Below are 21,592 nucleotides of genomic sequence, written 5' to 3'. Positions count from 1 at the left end.
AGTAGGGAGAGTAATTGAGTGTTGGTGCAGGGAAATGTTTCACGTCGGTAGCACATAATATTTTTGTTTGTTATGTAAATCATAATAAAATTTGGATCATCTCAGAGTTATCAGCTGAAGGTGCTAATAAGATATCTTCTTCAACAATAAAATCTCATAATTTTCAAAGCAATCCCCCCTTTCCTGCTCATATTTCATTAGGGAAGGGTTTTATACCGTTAGGCATATAAGTACCATGCCACATATTTTCTTTGATTTTTAATTTCTTATTTGTCTCTGTCTTTTAACAAGTATTCTCTGAAGTACTGTTGGCCCAACTGTATATACATGAACAGTTCTGAACTTGAGAATTCGGTAATTGTTATTTGTCTTTGGAAAATATTTTTGTGAATATTGATGGCTTTTTGTTTTGAGGTTTTACCTTCATCATATATTTTACTTCAGTAACAATATGCCATGGTTTATATTTTAGTAGCTAGGAAGCTGAGAGGATATTTAAGATTTGTCACCTAAACTCCTAAAAGTGGGCAGTAAAATAGGAAATATTAAACAAAGTAGTGTGGATTGGAGACTTTTGTACTGATTAGTATGAACATAGGAGAATTTTGAAAATAGGACTTGAAAAAACTTTCATGTTTCCGTGTCTTTATTATATGGTCTTTCCAAGCTGTCTAAACTAGTGGTTAAGTTTTTAATTACAGTTGCAAAATGAAAATTCCTAAAATTTCCTGAGCAATCATTTATAATATTTAGCAGATATGACCTAGTTTAACTTTCAGAAGTCTAGCTTCAAACTCCTTTGCTGTATTTTCTAATTTATAAGTATCATTGAGAGACTCTGCTGTGAAAAATATAACTTGTAGAGATGTGATGACTTTATGCTAAATTTGCTGTCATTGATTTCCAGGTTTTAGAATTTCTCTTGTGGCCATAACGATCTAAGCTGATATTTTGCCTTTTTTTTTTTTTTTTTTTTTTGAGAGGAACAGTGAAGTGATGGCAAAGTGAATACATCTCATTTTAATTCTTGCCTTTCTCTTTTCAAGTGTTATCCTCTCACAGGCTGCGGAGAGCATCGGTTCTCACTAAGGAGTTACCATGCTGCTATGCGGTACATTCCTAATACTCCTTAAAAGTGAGGGAAAACAAACAGATCAAGTGTCACATCGCATGTAAAAGTTTTTCTGAAAAGCCAGGAATAAGAGTTTATCGCATTGTTGTTTATCTTCTCTCTTTCTCGGGGCGATGCCAACAGTCCAATAGAAGTTTCCCATTGAAAGACAAATGCTAACATAATAAAGCACATCAGAGACATTTTAATATAGTTTATATTAAAACCGTAGTGAAAAAGAAGAGAAGTTGTTTGCACTTGTTGGGACAGTCCGGGGAAGGGAAATGCAGAGCTCACCCCAGTTGATGTGAGAAGGCTCTGGGGTTTCGGTTGCTCAAAGTCACTGCACCAGCCGTGATGTGTCCTTGGTGCTGTTACAAAAGCCAATGCTGTCAGCTTTAACAGAGGGATGAAAAGGTTCTACAGACCTAAATCCGTTATGCTGTCCCACTTACTATCATCTCGTCCTCACAACTGTGTGTGTGGGACACCTACTTTGTTCCAGAGAATATGCCAGAGATTGAGGATTCAAAAAATTAAAGTTGCTTCTCTTAAAGTCAGTTCCTAGCCGAACAAGCAGGGGCGACTGCCCCAAAATCTGTGCCAAAGTCTGGAGGGCTGTGATGGGTGAGCCAAGGGGAGTGGGCTGTGTAGTGTGGAGGGGGAGGGGTAAGTGCTTAAGAGAGATTGGGAAGCAGATACCGGCCACTCTAGTGAAATCCAGAGTCATCTAACACCTGTATTCTAAGATGCAGTAAACAGTATGTTCTGCAGAGGATAGAAAAAGGGGACACAGTGTGTCCCATCAGATAGAGGAGCCTGCAGACTTCAGGAGGATGGTAGGTGTGTGGATGATAGCGGAGCCTGTGACAGGGCTATTCGGGGATCAACGGTGATACGTATACTTCGTGCTGGAGGGACCTGATGAAAAGTGACATTTGGGTTGACCTTAGGTGGCGCGGATTGGCCAGGTGGAGCTGAAAGGAGGAACAGTGCAGTGTCTGATGGCTTCAGGCACAGAGGCGCGGAGATGGGAGGTCATAGGACATGCTGGTGTAATGGTGAGTGTTCAGGCTGGGCTGTAGTGCAGGTTAGATACAGGGAAAGAAGGGAAGTGAAAGAGAAACGGCTGGGTGTGGTCCCAATCCTGAGGGCTTTGGAGAGTACAGCCAACAGTCCATGCTTTTAATTCTGTAAGGTTGGGGAATCATCGGAGGTTTGTGATGAGAAAGGTGGTTTGAAGAGAATTATTTTTAACAGCTAACTTCTGCTGTGTGAGAAAGTAGTACACTTTCTGTCACTAAAAATGTGGCAGTCTTGATGACAGTTTGGGAGGCGTGTTCTACAGAGAAAGCATCGTGGGAGTGGGAAGTTTTAGAATCTGTGGTCACCTACACGGCTCGGACTGTGGTGTCATCTCCACTGCAACTGGGCTCTGTAGGATGTGCCCAGCCCAGTGGGGACCCTCAGTGAACCTTGATGAAGGACAGGAAGGAAGGCTAGAAGTCTGTTCCATTCCAGGTCTGAAGTTCTTTGATAGAATTCTAGGAGTTCTTCTGAAATAAGATTTCGTATCATCTGTTGAATGACGATCTATTTCTGTAGCAGAATGATAAAAGGATTTTTACTCTAATAAAATACATAGGATTTTTAAAGAAAGAGAACTTGATTCAGTTGTGTCTTCTTTCACAGACCTTGCATTCTTTGTTACTGTTTTCTCCTGTGTCTCTTATGATAACTGAAAGAAAGTAATGCTGAACACAAATTTGGTGTCATCTTATTGGTTAGCATTCATGTGTTAAATATTCCTGAAACTGTATTCTAAAATTTTACCAAAGCAGATGTACACATTCTTTGAATGCAATTCCAGGTAGGTTCACAGGCTCCACAGGGGTAAGCCATCGACCTTCCCTCCCTAATAAGAAACTCTGACTTTAGAATGACGCCATGGTTTACAGAAATCCCACTTCCGTAGATTTGACGTTGGCACAAAAACAGATGCATGTATGTATTTAAAACAGTGGTTTTTGGGGAGGAACATGCAGACAAATGCCTTTAGAGGTAAAAGTTGTATAGAAGCCAAGGAAATACTAAAGAGATTTTTAAGTGCTGCTGAATCCACACATATTTCTCAAAGGTCTGATAAACATTACAGCACATTTATCAAGGAACATCACAAGGTGTCAAGATACTTCCAGTAATGTACCAGAGTAAACATGACCATGTGGTGAAAATGCATTGGCAGAGCTGGTGGGCGGGGAGAGAGAGAGAGACAGAGACAGAGACAGAAATGGGGGTAGGGTGGGGAGAGAGAGGGAAGAGGAAAGAAAAAGAAAATAAAGAGAAAACTGTATTACGGTTCTACTGTAGTTGTAAAATGGACTTGTGTTGAACAATAAGAAGTCAGTCTTTTCAAAACAACGTCTGCGAAGATCTAAGGAATATGATTTTTAACCTACGTAAGGCACGGAGCCCACCCGCTAAAAGTTGGTGCTTTTGTGGAGAAGGAGGCAGCCCCAGTGCTGAATGCGGGGTTCTCCACTGCCTCAGCCTCAGGCATGCTTTCCCATCAGGAGATGAGGCCTTGGTGGAGCAGGTGTTCTCTCAGTCTTGGTCTGAGGGAAAACAGAATGAACTCCAAATGATTTAAATGAACTTGGATGAAGGAGCTACTTGCAGTAGACAGAGTCAAGGGTTAGGCACTGAGGCACGGCAACTGGCAACAGCTGGAAGCCGTGACCGCCCAGGGGCCGAAGGGGCCAGGGGAGGGCCGAGGAGGGCAGGAGCCCCGTGAGAAGGGGACCACGACAGAGGCTGCTCATGCAGTGCTGGCCATGGAGCCAGGCAGCGACTGCCGCAGGCGCTGGTTCAGCTTCCCGGGCGTGAAGCCGTGGGGAGGAGACAGCGCAGGCCCGGGGCAGGGCAAGCGGAGCACATCCACGTCCCGTTTCCAGCTCTTTGACTTCTCTCCTGAGAAGACGAATTGTTATTGCCTTGCTGGTGAAACTCTTTGTCTGGAGGACGCTGTCCTTTGAGGTTATTATGTACTTATATTAATGGGTGATTTAATCACCCCGAGAATGATGTGTCCTTGCTCGGTGGAGGACATGGGAGAATTCTTTCAAGAAAGGGCACTATACTCCCACTACCAGGATTGCTCGTTTCCATTTATTTTGGAAACAATTGCTGAAGAAAAAGAGAGATGTGGCCATAATTGTTTGAAGGAATTCCATGTGTCGTTAGTGGTGGCCATAAACATATGGGCTTCGCCCGACTCTCTGGATGCAGTTCCAGCTGCGTCTTTCAACTGCAGTCAACCCTGTCATCATATTCCTGCTCCAGTTTCACGGGGGAAGTCTGTGTTCAGAGCCAAAGTACGCTGATAAAATATTAAGGGTAATGGCACAACAACAAAAAAGAGGTAGAGTTCAGAAAATGCCTGGCAAGAAGCCTGTTGCAGAATTGTAAAGGAGAAAGAAGGAACTTTTCTAATTGAGAAAGCACTTTGTTGTTATCATTAACATTTTTAAAGGTCTCAGTTTTTAAGAGAATTCTTTTGAAACATTGTGCTTGGAAAACAGGGAGCTCTGACTTAAATACATTTTGTTTTAAAGTATAAGGATCTAATTGGAGCAAATAGATTTCAGATTTTGCTGATACAGATAATCTTTTAAGGTATGAGTACTTTTCCACATTATAAATGTATACTTCTTCATGGAAGAAAATACAGAAAAGTTTGACGCATAAGATGAAATAAAAATTACCGGTGACCCTGTTACTTAGAAGTAATCACTATCAATTTGGTTGTTTTCCTTTTTATTCCACTGAATATATGTGTATCTTTAAAAATGAAATTATAGTATTATGAGTCTTTGTTAATATTTCTGTTGCAGGAAGGGGGACCCCTTCCAGGGCCCAAGAGTGGGCTCTTGTCTAACACTCGGAAATGAATGGTCCCAGGAGACACACGTGCTGACAAAGCAAGGGACTTTATTGGGAAGGGGCGCCCGGGTGGAGAGCAGGAGGGTCAGGGAACCCAGGAGGACTGCTCTGTCATGTGGTTCGCAGTCTCGGGTTTTATGGTGATGGGATTGGTTTCCAGGTTGTCTCTGGCCAATCACTCTGATTCAGGGTCCTTCCTGGTGGTGCACGCATCACTCAGCCAAGATGGATTCCAGTGAGAAGGATTCTGGGAGGTTGGTAGGACATATGGACTGGAGTCTCCTATCTCCTTTTGACCTTTCCTGAATTCTTCCAGTTGGTGGTAGCTTGTTAGTTCCACATTCCTTACCAGGACATCCTGTTTAAGATAACTCATGCAAGTGGTTACTGTGGTGCCTGGCCAGGGTGGGCGGTTTCAGTGTTTCCCCTAGCATTTCCAAATTGCTCTCCAGGCATTTTGCATCAGTTTTTATTTCCATCAAGAATATGTTAGTTTGTCTAACTAAATCCTTATTAGACTTATAATTTCAAAAATCTTTCCCAATGTTATAAATAAAATATGATTTAGTAAGGTTGAATTTTATTCATGTTTATACGTTCATTGGCCATTTTTCTATTAAATTATTTATCCACGTCTTTTGCCCATTTTCCTGTGGGACAATTAGTGTTGTTTTTGTTTGTTTATTCCCCCTTGCTCTAGAGGACCTCTTTGTATGGAAACAAATTAAGAAGATCAAATTTCTTGTTAGAAAAAATAGGGCAGATTGGTCACCCTTATTAGGTGATGTTTATTTTCTGTGATTTTTGGTGAGAGGGCCCTACATTCTTGCTCTCAAAAGGCAAGCCAGTTTTAAAATACTGAACTTTCAACTTTTTCATTAATTAAGATATTTAAGCAGGAGTATTACCTTTGGATAAATGTTTAGTGAATTCTGATTTAGAAATTGTTGGGCCTCAAGGTAAGTTTAGATATTTTTATTAAGAATAATAAAGGACCATTTTAAAGTTATTTGATAATTGAAATTATATTTCCCCCCGGAAGATATAAATCTCTTAGGACTGAGAGATTAAGACCCTTGGTTCCTACTTACTTGAGAAACAGTTACCAAAAAAGTATGAGAAAAACAAGCACTATACAGGATGATTCTGAGTTGGAGACAGGGGTTTGACTGTTGTTTCAATGTGTGTACATAAAAAACTATCAACAATCAGCTGTTCAGCTAGTCTGTAGAAAGTGGGAAGAAGAAGAAGGGATTGGTAGATAGGCATTTTCCAGATAATTTTCTTTCAAGCTTATTTACCAAATATTAGGTACTTTCAGTTTTTGTGAGAATTACTTTCTCGAGATCATGAACAAGATTGAAACAGTCTTTAACCCCCAGAGTTGTATGAACCCTTAATTAACTGCTCTTCAGTGCATTCTGTAAAACTTCCTCACTAGATCTTACAACACAGATGAGAAAGGTGGAGAATTTTAATGCCACCCTCAAGCTGGTAAGTTATTTTTAGAACTGAACTCCTAAGAGTTTTGCTGTTTCTTATGTAAACCCTTAATTGTGCCTCAAATATCTTCCTTAATTGTGCCTCAAATATCTTCATAAGGCTCTCTGTTTTTTAAATTTCTCCTCTCAGTAGGCCAGAAGTAAAACAAAGACACCATGTATGTGGTGTGACAGGGTCACATCTCCATTTACGGGACTTCCCTCGTGTACTGTGTGTGAACTCCTCTATGCATGGTTACTTTTCTGTGACTGCAGCTAGCAGCTATGCGTTAAGACTGCACGAATGGTCCCAGCTGTTGTAAGATGGAACAGTCTGCCCTGGCCACAGATTACAGAGTTTTGGGTTTTAGACCACAGGCAATACCACTGGGACCTGCCATGTACACTGTGAACATCAGTATTCCTTGGAGAAAGAATGAAGATTAGTCACTTCTGGCTTTGAGAAATTCTTGCATAACTTGCTTTTATCTCAGTGCAGTTTCCTGGGGATGCTTTATCCTGGCACAAGCCTCCGTCCCCACTTCAATGCTCCCTCTTCTATCAAATGGACCACTGAGTATCGGACTGGAACTCGAGTTGCACTCCAGAGGGCCGGTATTCAGTCCAGCTCTCTTTTACATGCCCCTTCCTCATCCCAGGTCCTTGCATTATTGCTTTTGTCATGCCCTGCGGCTTGGGCTTTGTTCCTGCTGTCACAAGAGTTGTCCATACAAATGTGAATGTTCTCTCTCGGAGTAACCTAGAACTGCTCATGCTTGCTGTAGACCTGTTATGTACCAACGCTTCAGACGATTCCAGATCTCTTCCTGGCACTTAGTTTCCTTTCCTCTCTCTTCTCAGAATTCTCTTACTTCCTTCTGAAGTATAGAGCTCGGATGCCAAAGGCTTCAGGAAACTAATTGAGTTAGGCTTTGTGTTTTTAACTTTCTTTTTTACCCTCTGTATTCCAAAGCAAGATTTCTCTTGTGCTTTGGATTTTTTCTCCCTCGCTCTACCTGAACAGCAACTCTGCAGTTACACGTGCGGTTCAGGTTACAATGCGTAAGATAAGGTGGTTGATAAAACAAGGTCAGTAACCCTTACCCAGTTCTCACACTCCTCAAATACATCTGTCCTTGATTTTCTCATCTCTTATGCTTCGAGCTTGCTTTATACTTTGTTTGCATTTCGTTGTTTTTCTCTGAGATTATTTCTGCGTTTTTACTGAGCTCCTAAAACTCTGTTTCTGATTAAATTAATAGCTTTGATAAAGCACATAGAAATCTTAACAGAAAAGAAAGAGGTGCCTGGTATACGTCCTTCCTCTCTTATGCCTTATTTCCTCCTAAAGTTGAAACATCAGTAGAGAACAATTATAACAGCATTATTGTTGTATTTTGAATTCTTTTATTGCTGATTTTGTTGGCAATGCTGGTATTTCGTCAACAAAAGCTCTTGTATATCTTCTAGCTAGCTTTGGATTTTCTCAAGCTGATAGCTCTGTCCTACCAACTTGATAAAGAGTCCATATGGTCCATCTTGGTATGTGAACACACCCTTTCCTTGTGTTCAGCAAGAACTTGCTTCAAGTGCTCATTACCACAGTGGTGAGGGCACTTCATTCCAATCATTGCCGAATAGTTGAACTGAAAAGTGTCTTGAGGACCTTGCCATACGTTCTTGTCTTTTGATTTGCTTGTGTCATTCATGCCACTGTGAAGTCAAGAATACCCTTTCTCTGTTGAGTATTGTTTCATTCTTCCAAATGGAATTTTGATAGGAAGTTATCTAGGGGCATCATGGCATATAAACTGATGGTGGGTACCAGTGGAAATATTTTTTTCTTGTGAAAACTAGGTTTTTTAATTTAAAATACATTTGCTTTTTCATGTCTCACTGCCCATCCCTCTTCTAGTTGAGTAGTAAATAGATTAATTTTTTGTTTTAAAATAAGGTAAATAAGGATGAACGTATGCCATATCCTAAAGCAGCATAGTTGGTTTAGGGAATGCCTGCAACAGGTGAATTTGTTCCTCTTGATCCCAGTTATAATATTTGACTGTTATGGCTGTTCACCAACATTTTGCCTTAAGTACTTAGAGCTTGGGCTTTTCCACCCCCTGTCCAAATATACTCCTTGCTCTTTTATTTTTATTCTAACTCAGTTTATTGGAATTCTTGTTGTCAAAGGAGCATTCCTTGAAATAATCTGGAGTCTGTATTACTGGCTACAAAATAAGCTTAAAGTGCAATTGATTTCCTGTTACTCTGTTTCGTTCTTTGAAAGTCATTTCCAGTCAGGTTTAATGAGTCAGTTCAGGTTTTCCCTATCTCTTGATAAAATATATATCTTTACTTCAAAAAAAGTGATATTGGTATGTTATTTGACCCGTATCACATTTTTGTCTAAAAAGGAAAGTCTATTTCTCAAGAAGTTAGAGGGAAACTTTAATTTCACAGAAAAATAAGGGCTGTGGCCAGTTGACTGTAAGTTTAGTTCACTTTCGCTGATCAGCAAAGCGACTTTCCAGCCTAAAGGAAAAGTGATCAAAATAGCAGACGTATTGGATGGTGTCTAACTTTGAATGGTGACATGGCTCAGTAGGGTTTGAGGTAGAATCCCATCTCCCTCTGGGGTCATCACTGCCTTTGTTTTATGGCTACAAGCACCTTCTGCAGGAGGTGGCGGTGGGGTGAGCACTGAATTTCACCTGCTTTGATACACAATTCCACATTCCTAGGGTGTCCCGAACAAAAGGAAAGCCTGAGCTGCCATCTGTGAAGCTCATCTTCTCCACGTAGAAGCAGGTTGCAATTTCAGACACATTTGTGTTTCTCCCTGCATCTTCAGGTTCTTGGAAACATTTTAGACGGTGGTGTCTTTGGTGTGAGCCACTTCATGAGATACCAAAAAAATTGGAAAATACACCTGTTTATGAGGTTAGTTTTAGTTAAGAACCCGATAGTACTACTGCTTTACACCAAAGAAATTCAGATTTATAAGACAGTGTAAAACTGATCTGACCAAACTCCCTTATTTTTTTTTTTTTTTTTTTGGAAGAAGGTATACTCCAGAGATTCAGTGATCTTTCCAAGGTAACAAAGCTTGTTTATGCTGAATCGGGATTCAGAACTTAGTATCATGACAGTAGAAGCCACGTATTCTCCCCACAACATGAAGGTAATCTGTAGCCTAGGTAGAAGATACTGAAACTTAATCCCTTCTCTGTGGTATCTGCTCTCTTTTCCTAGCATCTCCCTATTTGATCCAAGTCAGCCAGTGCCCTTGAGATGTGTGGGGATTTTTCTGAGACGATGTATATTGGCTGTTCGACAGAATTCCTACTCTAGAGCCAGAGTCTTCCTTCCATAAAACATTTGGCCATACTACTTTGGAACTACTTGCCAGCGGAGGATATAGTCCCAGTGGTTGGAGGGAATTTCAGAGGAAGTTGAAATTCTCTGCCTGTCAACACTGACCACTCCTAACAGTGTTGACAGACCTGGCCCCAGCCAGTGTCCTTAGTTAGACAGGTTTAAAGGCTAAGACTCTTTAGGAAGAACAAGAAATAAAAGTGCAAAGAGTTCCAAGCCAGGAGAAAGTGAATTCTGTCCATTGGTCTCTTCTTATGGATTTAAGGCCAGTTTGACACTTTGGTTTACATGCAAAAATGTACCAAAAGCCATCCTGATTTTAGGCCATGATATGGAACTTTTCCCCATAAACAAAAAAATGAATTTTAATATGATGTCTTTTATTTTGGGGTGTTGAGGGTGGGAGGAGTGAGTTTAGTCAAACAAGGGATTTTCTATTATTTTCTCTCTCCAAGAGAACATGCTGAGAATGAAAGCATTGCTTTGAATTTTTCTGAGGCAGGAAAGTAGTTACAAATAGATCATTGGTGAAACATTGATGACTTAAATTCATCACGTGTCAGTAGTATCTTACTTTCTGTAGCATAATAAATACAGTGAAATGCCTAACATGAGTATTCTCTATAGATTTTTGCTGTGGGATAGGAATGAAACGGAAAGGATGTTTAATCTTGAGGAGAGAAGGCAAAGACAATAAAATATTCACTAATGCTTCCAGGAATGGGAATGTTTCCAAGGATAGAAAACCAGAAGAGGAGAAACCAGAGTTTGAAGAGATAATCTTTTAAAACCATAATTTAAGCTCGTATAAACATCCCAACTCTTTGAAATATTTATCTTTCTGAAAATACGGTTTTTAGCATGTTCTTATGAAAACATTTGTTGCTTTACCAAGTCCTTATGAATTTCCATATGGAGTCATAAAAAAACCTCTTTGTGCCCAAAGGTTTAGCTCTTTTGCAGGGTACACATATAAAATACCCATGTCATACCCATGTCCATACAGCTTCATATTACTTATTGAAGGTTGGATCACTGCCTGGTCTTCATAGGATGACACCAGAGAGATAAGAGCAGATTGATGGGACAGGAATCTAAAAACCCGAAATCTGGATGAATATCTGACAGTTCTCTGTATTTTTATAGAGGTACTGAAATCAGAATATTTGAAATTAAAACTATTGGGAATATTTTGGGAAGTGCAGGACATACGGTCACCTTGGTTGTGAGGTTTAGACTCTTTCCACAGATTTGGATCTCCTCTCACTGTATTTTGCCATCTCCAAAAATAGGGGTGCCATCAATCTATTCCACAACAGTTTACTGAGTATCTACTACTTATTTTGAACTGTGGAAGTTACAAAACCAGTTAAGACAATTCCTGTATTCAGAGAGCTTGAGGGTTGATTCAACAGCAATCAATATTATTTTTAGAGCAATGTCTTAAAACTTTCATGCCCAAATCAGAGTTGTCCTTCAAAGCAATTAGTTTTGGGGAGGAGGAGACTGCATACTTATTTCCTGTTTCTCCACCATCTTCCAACAGTTCTTTTCCTTGTTTTTATGTTTATTAATATAGTTCATACTTTGATTTTTCATCTCTCCATCAAGTATTTCCAGAATGGGTCTGAATGAAACCTTAGTCCCAAGACAAGCTTGAAGGGTAAACTGTAGCACTTATTGAAAGCAGAGAATAGTATTTCAGGATTTGAGATGAGTGCATTAAGTTCAACCTGGAGGAAGAGCCCACTCACATCCTTTAGATACCTTTTAAGCAAGAGCAAAGAGGGAATGAAAACTCCAATACTACAGGCTACTTCAGCAATCTAAACCGGAATTTTGTCATCTTTTGCTCTGTACTTACTTACGAGACTTGATTATTTAAAGCACCATTTTCCAAATGAGTGCTGATTTGGGTCCTGGAGACAGTTTGATGCTGTTGGTGGCTACTGTGTCTCTCTTTTGTGTCCATTGATAGTTTATATTTTTGGCCACTAGATGGTGCTGTTTCACTTTGAAATAAAATGTATACATATATTTTAATTGAACCTTTTGCTTTTTATTTTGTTTATTGTTCCTTTGATGCAGAGATGGTGGAAAATCAAATTCCTTCTTAAATTGGATCTGAGGTTTCCTGTCCCTCTACAGATGCATAGGAATTTTAATATGATTATCCAGCCTGTAAAGTAATAGGTTTTCAGATTATCATACCACTCAATACATAGTGTTAATTTATTTTGTGAGAAAATACATTCTTTTCTTATAGAAGCATCTTATGTTATATATACTTGGCTGATACATAAGAGATTACAATTGCACGTTTTATGTGGCTTGATCTGCTGTGTCCTATTCTTGATTGAGGAATCACTTGGGAAAACAACAAAATGCTGATTGCCGGGTCCTGGAGACCCAGGAACCTACATTTTAGTAAGTGCTACAAGTGAGTCTGATGAGCAGACATGTGGGTCTGGATTAGAGCAGCACCGAGCTCTAATCCCCCACTGCAGCAGTGAGCATTTCTAGTAGACATTAATGTCAGAGCCTACAGTAATTCAAACCAAAGTTCAAGAGAGTTGAGACCAAACTTTTGAATGTAGACAGCTCTTTATGTAAATATTGCCTCTAGGAGCCATAATGGATATAATAAGAATTATTAAAGAGAATGTTTGGTTACTAAAGTATGCTAAAGTTGGCGAGAGTCTTGCACAGAAAAGGCGGTCCCTGTTAGGACGCCTGAAGGAGCAAGCAGACACCACATCATGCAGCAATAGCGCGGAGGCTCTCCCAGCTTGCGGTGGTTGGACAGCCGTTTTGCCCTACGTTTATTTAGCCCCTCGCCTTGTAATACCTGATACTTAAACACTTTAGAAAGTTTTAACCAGCATTAAGGTCTTTGATCTTCACAACATCCCTTTGACAGGGCGACTGTCAGAGGAGGGATTAAGGAACAGACTAAGGAAAAGTGCATGAGCCGGGAGCAGCCCCCAGGAGACACAGTCTGGGGAGAGGGCGGGGGCCGGACCCCGATTAGGCCCTGCTGCTGGGAGGCCTCCGCAGGAGGCCAGACACTCCCGAGCTCTGAGGCTCCACGTGCACTCTTGTTGACTAGGATTGCCCCATCCTATCCTAAGAACGGGGGGCTTTAGAAAATGGTTTCCTCCCTCTTCCCATCCTTCATTCCTTTCTCTGTCTCTCTCCCTCCCTCTGTCTTTCAGTCACACCTTATGAGTCATGGCCTTGATGACTGTGAGGTGGAGATGGGTAGGTTAAATCACAATATGAGGATGATGTGCGTGTAGTTGGATAAAATCTACCCCAGGTCAGTGTAATTTCTTGTCCTAGTTTGTCCTGGTGTAGAAGGACTCAGGCAGAACTGCTTGCTAATTGTGAAAGTTGCTCAGCAAACACTGGCTGACTCCGTCGTCGACCTGAGTCTGTGAAGTGTGCTCAGCAGAGAAGGCAGTGTGTTGTAAGCAGTCAGTAAGCTTGGCGTTATTAACGATGGTGGGATGATGATGCATTCTCTGTTATTCAGCTTTATCACTAAAGCTAATCGCATAGAACGTGCAGCTTACCCCCCAGGATGGTCTTGGTCTCTGTCAGGCTGACCCGTGGGGTAATAAAACACTCAGATTGTTGGGGAGACTTGAAAACCTGATTCAAGAGAGAACCCAAGAGGCACATCCCCACACAGGCGTTGGCTCTGATGTTCTCCTACTCCTGGAAGATCAGAGCTTGGCCAGCTGCCTCCCGCCCTTTAAGCCTTCCTTTCTCAGTGCGGCCTGATGCCCCTGCCCCGTCCAAAGCTGGTCTTCTCCATCCTTCGTCTTTTTCTCCTTTTCCTTTTTATCATAATATTTACGTTCTAATATACTAGATCATTTATTTATTTGATTGATTTTTGCCTCCCTGCACAAGACTGTAAGCTTCATGTGGACAAGGGTCTTTTTTTGTCACTAACATATCCCCCAGCCCCTGGAATAGTGCCTGGTACATAGTAGAGGTTCAGAAAATATTTGCTGAATGAATGAATGCTTTCCTCTGCATTCCTGCAGAGGAACATTCCCTGGCACTAATAAGCAATAGACATAGCAGATATTTAGTCAGGTAGTATTAATTCTGAATAAATATTAAATATTCCTGAATGAAGATTAAGTTTTTTTTTTCTATTAACCTTGACTGGTAAGAATATCTTCTAAATTATCACATGGTTTAAAGTATGAATCCAGAGTTGGAAGACATTGGATTACAATAAACAAGCCCTGAATGGTTTTCTGGGGCAAGTTACTAAACTGCTCTGTGCCTTAGTTTCCTCTGTAAACAACCTCACAAAACTGTGGTGTAGATTAAATGAGTCCATGCATTTCAAGCCTTAGAACAGGGCCTGGAATGTAGCAAGAGATGAATTGATAAACTGAATTTATAGACTCTTTACTTGTTTAAAAAATAATTATATGATATTTTGCAATTAAATTTAAATAGGTTAGCCAGTGTTCAGAAGGAAAAAAAGTATCGATAAATGCACAATTTGGGTATTTTCCATATTCGTTTTTATTACAGTGACAACACACCTGGAATGAATCAAATATTAAATTTATTATGTAATCTCTTTTCTTATAATGTAACAGCAGTTTTAAAACAGAGCTTGGGAGTTTCATATGGGCCCTTTGTTTTTGATTTCTTGTAGATCCCCATATTAAGGTTTCTGGAAAGAAAGAAGATGTTAAGGAAGCCAAGGAAATGATCATGTCTGTCTTAGACACAAAAGTAAGTGAATGTTAAGGACACTCAGATGTCAGAACCTTGTCTCTGCAAGGGCTACTTCATGCTGTTGTGAAAGAACCATTTGGAGAAGAAAAACCAGGAGAAAGTAATGGTGGGTTTTGAAATAAGCACGTGTGATTGATTCTACAGTGGATTAAAGTTCTGTTTAAAATTTGAATAGGTTCTCTCATGCTGGGTAATTGAATAATATTCTCTCTCTCCCCCCCATATATATATATTAAAAAATATTGACCCGGATTAGTATAGGGCAAGTAATAAAAATTGCAAGAATTAGCATATTTGCCTTTATGTCAGTAGAAAACTAGAATTATCTTCTGTATAGCTCTGTGTGTGTGATGGCATGAAATTTGACAATTTCTTTTGTACATTCTGTCTCTCTACAAGTATATGTAGAGAGAGACAATAGAGAAATTAAAATATGTAAAAATGTATACTCGTTTGTGAGAATTTATTTTAATAAACACGTCAAAATCACTTACTATATGCCAGGCACTTAGCTACACTCTTTACAAATATTAATTGGTTTAATCCTCATAACTATCAGCACAGAGATACTAGGGAATTTGCACAGGATCCAATAGCTGAAAAGTGGGGAGGTGGGATTCAAATCCAGGCTGTCTGGCTCTTAACCACTATGTTTTGCCACCTGGTATTTCACTGAAATGGTTTCTGATCTCTTCCTCTTTATTTCCTTTCCTGTTCCTTTTTGTTGTTGTTTTTTTAATTTTTAAGAAATATTCACCTTATAATTATAAAATATTTTAGGATATCCAAAAAAGGATATCTTTTTTTCTCTTTTTAGAGGTTAAACTAAAAGAAGAACTAAGTTTAAAAACCAAAGTATCTAATGGATATAAGTTTAAAATTTAAGAATTCAGAAAATGTAAACCTATTGATATTTTTAACATCTTGTTGTATTTGACTTTTTAATTTTACTTTGTAAGGACTGAAGAATTTCAATATCAATTTTATAAATGAGAAAACATTTCATGTCAGTCTTTATAATTTTACAGCACTACATTTTCCCAAATTAAATACATGGATTCCAGTCTGACTGTAATTATTCATTATGTTTTAGAATTTTACATTTTGCTTTAATGTAACTAACAAATCTTATACTCCGTATTGGTTTACTTAAGCCATTTTACTGCTAGAGATGTATACTTTGTGGTATCTTCCTCACTCTTATTTCTACCGGCAAGAATAATTTATCTACTTTGTAAAATTTGACACACAGTGGTAGAGAAATTGTGAAAATGTTTGTAAATACTTTTTTATTCCATTTTGAATTTTATTGTTATTTCTAGTTTTCTATCGTTGTTCAACGTTTCTACTAACATACATATATTCACTCTTGTAATTGTTTTCATCTGGTTTTAGTTATTTGAATTCTGTTTCATGAATAATATCTATTAAAGGAAAAATGAGTAATTTTTTTGTAATTATACCTAATTTTACTTAGATACTACTGTCCCCAAAATTATCTTGGTAAAAAATATATCTTTCTATTTTTTCTGACAAATTTGTCTTTAAACGAAAATTTCTTTTTTATTAGCTTAGGAGAAATAGAAATTGAAAAATTTATAGATTAAGATGATCTTATTAAGAAATCTGTAAGATTTTCCACTGGGTCACTTTTTGTTAATCCTATTCCTTTGGGGGAAACGTGTTTTTTAGGAGTTGTTCCTTCCTTTTTTCATGCATCAAGAAATAATACATTATTTCCACATAGAGCAATCGGGTCACCTTGAAGATGGATGTTTCACATACAGAACATTCTCATGTAATCGGCAAAGGTGGCAACAATATTAAGAAGGTGATGGAAGAAACAGGATGCCACATCCACTTTCCAGATTCCAACAGGAATAATCAAGCAGAAAAAAGCAACCAGGTGCTTTGTCTTTTCACATGAACTTTTATGGGACAAATTAAAGCTTGAATTTTCTGTATGCATAACTTTTTTGGGAGATGAGAGCAAAAGAGTAATCATGAAGATGGCATTTAGTATGGATTGTATGTCCCTCTCCAAGGAGACTGCAGGTGCTCTTCTTTTTTGAAGAGATGAGTTGTAGATGGGCCATAAATCCTTGCTCTCTAAACAGTTTGTAGAAGAGAGGGAAGGATATCATGGCAACATAAAACGAAGTCCCTACGAAAGGCTCGGAAGGCATGTGAGTTAGGAAAGGACCTGAAAGCTTGCCTAGTCCAAGCACCTATCGATAGCTGGGATTCTGTCTGCAGCATCGCACAAGTGGTCCTCCAGGCTACACCGGATCACCTTCTGAGAGGCAGTGTATGAGTGTCTGACTTCCTCACAGTGACTGAATTATGGCTCTGTTGTATACACATTTTTTTCTAGTTCTTGGGTTTGGAAACAAATGGAACTCACCTGTCTACATGAAAACGCTGTCAGTACTTGAAGAACAGATGGTGTTCTCTGTGTTATTTGGAAGTTTTCTCTCCTCTAATCACAATATAGAAACTATGTTGGCCACAAAGATGAATACGATGTAGTTTTTTCTCTGTGGGGACTAATGGTGACAGTGGGACACATACATAAAGAACTAGATAGGAAGCCATGGTAAAAAGCAAGAGCAGTAATCAAAATATTTGATAGCTGATACGGCATGGGCATGGCCCATGAGAGAGCACTGTCCTGGAGCCCCACCCGCTTGCCTTAACGCCAAGAGTAATTCTTTAGTTGATGGATCGTAGAAAAGCCCAGGAGATCCCAGGAGAGGGCTGTTGGAGCAGCATTTTTTTGCCAACTAGCATGAAAGTAGTTCATTACTTTGAGAACTTAGTGTGGCACTATCATTGCACATTGATATCCATCTCGTAATTCAGAGAGTTTTTATAAAAAGGGAGAAAGTGCAGTGAACACGAGAAATTGTGAAGAGGGCAGGATGGGCTCATGGGGGCTGGGAGGTTTTAGGTAAGTCCAGGAGGTGACGTTGATCAGTTGACACACATCACCAGAGCTTGTTAAAATCCGAATTCTGATTAGGTAGCTCTGGGTTGGTGCCTGAGATCCCTCATCTTTAACAAACTCCCAGATAGGTGATGCTGTTTTATCTTGGACGACACTTTGAGTAGTGAGGGTGTAGATAACTGGGAAAGCAGTTGTGGGTTCAAGTACAATAAATCTAACTCTGTGTTTTCTTATTTTTGCAGGTATCTATAGCAGGACAACCGGCAGGAGTAGAATCAGCCCGAGTTAGAATTCGGGTAACTATTTATTACCTTCAGTACTGTAAATCAATGTCAGCGATGTCTGCATTATAAGGCAATAAAAATACCATAATTTATCAATTTATAACCAAATCATATGTTCAACATGTAGGAAATAGTGACAGAAATTGTATGAATGTATCAGAGGTGTTTCTTAGAGACGTTCTGGATTTTATCTGGCTCGATTTCTCTGATGATTTTGAAATGATCAAAAAGGCGCCTGAGGAAAAATGCCACAGGCAGCTTAAGTTACAAACTCTCAGGTTTCACAAAGGCTCCTTTCATTTAAAAAACTTTATATCGTCTACCCAAGCTTGTGGCTGTAATAAAAGCATTATGTTTTAAAATTCCATCTTCAGAAAAGAATGAATGAACTACACACATCTCTAAATGTACAATGACTTAACTATCTGCCCTGGGTTCTGTAATTTCATTTTAGGAGCTGCTTCCTTTGGTGCTGATGTTTGAGCTGCCGATTGCTGGAATTCTTCAACCAGTGCCCGATCCTAATTCCCCCTCTATTCAGCACATATCACAAACGTACAACATTTCAGTGTCATTTAAACAGCGGTCCCGAATGTATGGTGCTACTGTGATAGTACGAGGGTCTCAGAATAACACAAGTGCTGTGAAGGTAAGTGGTTTAGGTAATTCCGAACATTGTAGGTGTACAAATCATGCAAGTTTTATTTTTAAAGGATTTTAAAACTAATTTGTTTTCCAGAATTTTTTCTCATAGTACGTTCTGGTTCTTAGAATGTGTTGAGTTTTTCCATAGCTGGCAGAAGTGCAGTAGAATCTTTCCCTTCAACGTGGACGGTTACTGTATAGGCCTACTTCTTTCCCACCCTTTTCTCCTAGGAAGGAACTGCCATGCTATTGGAACATCTCGCCGGGAGTTTGGCGTCAGCTATCCCTGTGAGCACGCAACTAGATATCGCAGCTCAGCATCATCTCTTTATGATGGGTCGAAATGGAAGCAACATCAAACATATTATGCAGAGAACGGGTGCTCAGATCCACTTTCCCGATCCCAGTAATCCACAGAAGAAATCCACCGTCTACCTCCAGGGCACCATTGAGTCTGTCTGTCTTGCAAGGCAATATCTCATGGTAGGTTTACTGAAGTTAATGGTACGATTTTTGTTTTTTTTACCTCTTTGGGTACAGTGTTTGTTGCTGCCCATAATGTACCAATGTGGTAATTTATGGAAGCACTTTGAAATCCTGGTCAAATAAGCAACTTACTTGGTAAAAGGAAATAAAAGAATAAGGTACATAGTGCCTCACAGACTTAATTTCATTAGATAGGTGAGTAATTTCCTTTTAGTATTTTTTTTAACTTACACTAAGCAACAGAAGAGGTTACATTGAAATAACTGGCTGTATTTTGTGGAAGGTGGTTATTTTTATTTGACGTGTGGTATTAATTTGCGTTTGCCAAAAAAGTCTTCTGTTTAAACAGAAAAGTTAAAAATTAACACATTGAAAATTTTACCCTCAAAGATGTAAATTTTGGTAGCATGAAACATTTGAACATTTCATAAATCTCTGATACAATTTTAAAAATGCTGTTTAAGCCATGAATTTGTGTCATGCATTGAAGAAAAATAACAGTTATATAATTTACTGCTGCTTCCAGTTTATAATTTTCAATATTTCTATCCTTCCTATACTCATTTAAAAACCCAGTGTGTAGGTTGATGTATAGTAACAAAATAGACTGACATACTGTGGACTCACAAGTATTCTTATTAAAAACACCATCATTTTCTCCTGTTCGGGCTAGACCTTTAGTGACATTTGAATCCATAAGCTTCAGGTGTGACATTTGCTATTATTAACTTGCAGAATCTGTTCTTGAGAAACTTTCAGAAGATCCAGATTTGTATTGTTGATTCCATTCCTCTGACAGAGGAGAACTTGTTATAATCATTAAGGATTATGATATATAATTTTAAGAAATTAATTTTTAATTTTCTTAAAAGCCAGGCTTACTTAGGCTACTTTTAACATATGGCTAGTTAGAGAGCATATTTGTATTCAAAGATTATTATGATTACTGTTCATATTTTCTTTTTTGCGCTTTTCAAGTTCTTTAGATATTATTTTGAGTTAGTAAACTTTTCAAGCGATCAGCACAGTTATGAATTCATATTCATACTTTGATCACACCTGCCAAAAATACAGGTGTGCAGTGAGACATATTATTATTATTAAACAATACTGAAAGGCGTGAGGGAGAGATAAATTAAATGGCTTTAACTTACATTTTAAATACCATCACCATTTTTTTATAGCAATGTCCTTACAAACATCACGTATCCAGAAGAGAAATGGAACATGGTGATTTCATTTTAATGCTAGTATGTTTGATGGTAACTTCTTCTGATACTTATGTACAAATCCATCAATCTGTACCTCGTAAAAATGTATGGGATCTGGTTCCTATACTAAGTAGATAAGGGGCCAGGAAGACAGCATCAGAGAAAAAAAGTGCTAAACTCTGCCATGCTATAGAGTGAGATAGTGAAAAGAAGGGGTGATAGTAGCATTTTACTCCAGGAAGGAGGTAAGGTTTGAGCTGTGTCAGAAGAGAAGTAGGACTTGGGTTGGCAAAGAAGCCTTTTGATGAGTTAAGAGACCAATGTGAGAACCTGTTTAAAAGATAGTCAAGAGGCTGGTCTAGCCTGGAGGAAGGGGCAGATGTGTACACATAAACCTGTGATTGCACCAGCAAAGCCGAGCTGAAATGTGGAGATTTTTAAAGGCTGATACATGTTTAGAGTTCATTCAGGAGACAGATTAAAAAAACCTCCACTGTAGGTCTTTGAGCCAGGGAACAAGATTAGTATTCTTGATGTGGTTGAGAATGTAGTTTCTGGCGTCACTAACAAAACTGAAGTCAGAGAATGGGGGAATTTTCCAAGGTGGAGAGTAGATAAAGAATTCAGGGCCAAAAACAAACATAAGACACATGTTTTTGACATCCAAAAAATAGTTTCTACCCCTCAACATTATTTAAACACCAGCCTTCTAAGCTGTGTGAAGGTATATAATTTAGCTTTAATACTTTGGTTTTTACTCTTTAAATCTATAAAAGATTGTATTATCTGTAGGCATGTTAAATTATTGGATGTTTAAATGAGTAACTTTTTACCTCTCACCCTTTCCATTGTGACATTTCCTAGGGTTGTCTTCCTCTTGTGCTAATGTTTGATATGAAGGAAGAAATTGAAGTTGATCCACAGTTCATTGCTCAGCTGATGGAGCAGCTCGACGTCTTCATCAGTATTAAACCGAAGCCAAAACAGCCGAGCAAGGTTGGTTCAGAGTCTGGGCCCGAAGAGAGCCGTGTATCACCTCACATTCTGTCTAGTGTTATTTTCGCATAAATGTGTATTTGCATATACATGGAACTAAATATTCTATATAATATACATCGTTATGTATTATATTTAGTTATTTTATATAAATGTAAATTTGTAACAGCATTCATTATTGACCTTTTTTTTTATATATGTGTTGGTTTTTGGAGTCCATTTGTGACCATTATTTTATTTTATTTATTAATTTTTTTTTTTAGGGAATAGTTTTATTTATTTATTTTTATTTTTGGTTGCGTTGAGTCTTCGTTTCTGTGCGAGGGCTTTCTCTAGTTGCGGCG

General features: G+C 38.8%; 1 protein-coding gene across 3 annotated transcripts in view; it reads left to right on the top strand.

The window, feature by feature from the left end:
- BICC1 (BicC family RNA binding protein 1) overlaps nucleotides 1-21,592 on the top strand; it is a 302,947-nt gene that overhangs the window by 239,422 nt on the left and 41,933 nt on the right. For all 3 annotated transcript variants that reach the window (XM_061181702.1, XM_061181692.1, XM_061181707.1), the window contains exons 4-9: nucleotides 14,597-14,676; nucleotides 16,427-16,585; nucleotides 17,869-17,922; nucleotides 18,365-18,559; nucleotides 18,787-19,038; nucleotides 21,117-21,248. In XM_061181702.1, coding sequence (XP_061037685.1) covers nucleotides 14,597-14,676; nucleotides 16,427-16,585; nucleotides 17,869-17,922; nucleotides 18,365-18,559; nucleotides 18,787-19,038; nucleotides 21,117-21,248 — 872 coding nt within the window. The remainder of the gene's footprint in view (nucleotides 1-14,596; nucleotides 14,677-16,426; nucleotides 16,586-17,868; nucleotides 17,923-18,364; nucleotides 18,560-18,786; nucleotides 19,039-21,116; nucleotides 21,249-21,592) is intronic.

This window comes from Eubalaena glacialis, chromosome 1 (assembly GCF_028564815.1).
Source record: "Eubalaena glacialis isolate mEubGla1 chromosome 1, mEubGla1.1.hap2.+ XY, whole genome shotgun sequence".
NCBI classification, from domain to species: Eukaryota; Metazoa; Chordata; class Mammalia; order Artiodactyla; family Balaenidae; genus Eubalaena; species Eubalaena glacialis.
Note: the sequence above shows the minus strand (reverse complement) of the source record. Positions and strands in the feature narration are given on the sequence as shown.